The 2,811-nt window shown below is 38.4% G+C and overlaps 1 protein-coding gene across 12 annotated transcripts in view; it reads left to right on the top strand.

The window, feature by feature from the left end:
* The window catches only part of CEP63 (centrosomal protein 63), an 81,237-nt gene that overhangs the window by 69,195 nt on the left and 9,231 nt on the right, over nt 1-2,811 (top strand). For all 12 annotated transcript variants that reach the window (XR_003679681.2, XM_028489558.2, XM_024131853.3 and 9 more), the window contains 2 exons: nt 1,525-1,639; nt 2,514-2,711. Coding sequence is in view for 11 of the 12 variants with exons in the window: in XM_028489558.2 (XP_028345359.1) it covers nt 1,525-1,639; nt 2,514-2,711 (313 nt within the window). In the remaining variant the exon portion in view is untranslated. The remainder of the gene's footprint in view (nt 1-1,524; nt 1,640-2,513; nt 2,712-2,811) is intronic.

The raw sequence follows: 2,811 nt of genomic DNA, 5'->3' as shown, positions 1-2,811 counted from the left end.
GAACCCGTGTCCCCTGCATCGGCAGGTGGACTCTCAACCACTGCGCCACCAGGGAAGCCCAATATTTACATTTTTTATCCTGATTTTCCATTGATTGACTTTTTAGTGATCTTTTACATGTTTTGCTGTGCTCTCAGCAGGCTCTGAAGGCTTGCCTCTTGTTTCTGACACACTGCCTCTTGCATTGTGACCTGGGACACTTTAGTCTCTTTAGGCCCCAATTTTCCCGTCTGTAGGTAGGACAAGATTATCTGATTTTCTTCTCTCTCTACCTCAGTGTTTGACACACTGTAGTCACGTTCTAAGTACCAAATAAGCATTCTAGGATTTTTAGAAATAGGTAAAGTTGGAATAAATGGATACAAATACCAGTGTTCAGTAATAAAACAAAGACTTTCAAAATTATTTTTCGGTCTCAAAAGGCAAGTAGAAAAATGAACCCTTTTAGTCAGCTTACTTGTGTTGTTCAGTTTGAACAGAATATTCCCTGAAACAGGAACTGGAGGAATTTAAGTGGCTGTTTTTGTGTTGTTGTGTTGTAGAGATGGTATTTTTGAACGATAGCTTATCTGGTAAGTTGGCTGGGTGGGTGAAACAACCTAGATAGTTATTAAGCCTGTATTGAACAGTCTGGAACCAAATGATGCAGGGCATAAGGGTATGGTGGGCAAGGTTAGAGGGAGGTAAGAAGTAAAAGACATTATTTTAATCATAGAATTTGTAGTTCGAGAAATATAATATGCACATTAAAGGACCTAAGAGCAATTTAAAATGCAAATTCTAGAAAATGTCTACATTCAAGCTCTAACAATTGAAAATAGACTGTTTTTAAGGTAACTAAGGAATGAGGGTCAGTGTGGCTCTATCCAGGTAAATGTTGATCTGATTCTTGAAAGGGTGTTGACTATCCATTGCCTGGTAGGAGGGGAAGGTGCTGTGTGGTCAAGGGGATGGTGTGTGAAGAGACAAGAAGTCAGGCTTAGCAAATGGCACATGGCAGACAGTAAAGCCTAACAATTTAGCGGCAAAAAGACTTTATTAGTAGATATGAGCTGTGAGATAAGAGAGGTATGGTGCCCCTGAGGTTCTTGTATCTGATGAGTGATTGATTCTTAAGTAAGGATGACAAGTTAGAAACTCTTTGAAGAAGATTCTTTTGGCAGCTGTGTGTAGGATGGGATTGTAATTAAGTTGGTGAAGACTGAGATTATGATGCAGCTCCTGTACAACTAGAGAGAAAAAAACTACCTAAGTTGCTATAATCTTTAGAATTTTGTAACCAGTAATATTCTAAGCAGAGAGAAAGAATATAGGTAAACACAGAACTCAAAAGTATCTCCAGAAGTGTGAATTGGATTTAGCTGCCTCCAGTGATAAGGAAATCGGAAATGAGTTTTATTTTGGGGTGGGAGGTGATGTTTAAGGGTATTTCTTGGACATCAAGAAGTTAGGTTAGGTAACTCAATTTGTGGGTTTCAAGGTTTTGTTTTATTTTAAATATGTGACCTTAATTTTGTCACACAGCTTGGAATCTGTGAGTACAACATGTAAACAGCTGAGCCAAGAGCTAATGGAAAAATATGAAGAACTGAAGGAGATGGAAGTGCATAACAATGAGTACAGGGCTGAGATTAAGAAGGTAAAGGTCTGCATGCCTGGGATCGCAAAGCCCTTTGTGTTTATGGACTGAACTCTGGGTTGAGAGGTTACAGGAATTATTTTTAATGAGAGAAAAGTGTAACCCAGAGGCCATTTGATGCTCACGAGTAGAGAGTACCTGGAAGGTGCTTAGGAGAGTCTTTCTGTGTCATCCCCAGGGATGCCGTGTAAGTATTTTCAAGATAGTTGAAGCCTGCCCCTTTGAACTCTACAACGTTATTTTAAATGTGACTTGATGAAAAGTTTTCTAGAAGCTACGCACCTTCTTGTTTGCACAAACACATGAACATATTATATGAGCTGGCATTTAATATTTTCTTACTGACCAAAGGTGGTGATGGATATGTATTCTCTTCTGTGCTGTGGGTAGTTATATCCTCATTGGCATTTGAAGTGTGCAGAGTTTGTCTCTATGTTAGTGGGCCCTGGCTGTTCTGTTTGTTGACTCATATTTTTTATTACTTCTTTGAGATTACTTCTAGCCCCTTTCTTCCTCTTGCCTTTCTGTTGTCTTCTGTGGACCAGGAAACTATATAAGCAAAATTTTTAGATTTGCAACTAGAAAAAGAATGAAGGTCACAGGTGCTGTCCTCTAAATAATGTGGCTTTGACTTTGATACTGGTTCTCAGCATTTGAGTAAGGCATCTCTCCCTGTTTTGAGATCTAGTAGGTAATTGTGGGTATAACCACTTGACCTTCAGTACAGATATGCAGCTTGGTAAATTGCTAATTTTCTGCAGATTTAATCAGGGAAAAATTCATGTCTTGAGGTAAGGTAAAAATTACTTTATTATTATATTTTTCTATCTAACATGTCTTCTCTTAATTTTTAATGCCTTCTATTTCTTTGTAGTTGAAAGAACAGATTTTGCAGGCTGAACAGAGTTACAGTTCTGTACTAGAGGGAATGAAGATGGAGATCTCCCAGCTAACTCGAGAGTTACATCAGCGAGATATCACTATTGCTTCCACCAAAAGTTCTTCCTCTGACATGGAGAAGCAACTCAAAGCAGAGATACAAAAGGCAGAAGAAAAGGCAGTAGAGCACAAGGTGAAACTAGAACAAAAATTCTCTTTATTTGAAGTTTGGTTTCCTTTGTTTTTTAAATTTATTTATTTTTGGCTGTGTTGGGTCTTTGTTGCTGCATGCA

Source organism: Physeter macrocephalus, chromosome 1, assembly GCF_002837175.3.
Source record: "Physeter macrocephalus isolate SW-GA chromosome 1, ASM283717v5, whole genome shotgun sequence".
In the NCBI taxonomy this organism is placed as follows: Eukaryota; Metazoa; Chordata; class Mammalia; order Artiodactyla; family Physeteridae; genus Physeter; species Physeter macrocephalus.
Note: the sequence above shows the minus strand (reverse complement) of the source record. Positions and strands in the feature narration are given on the sequence as shown.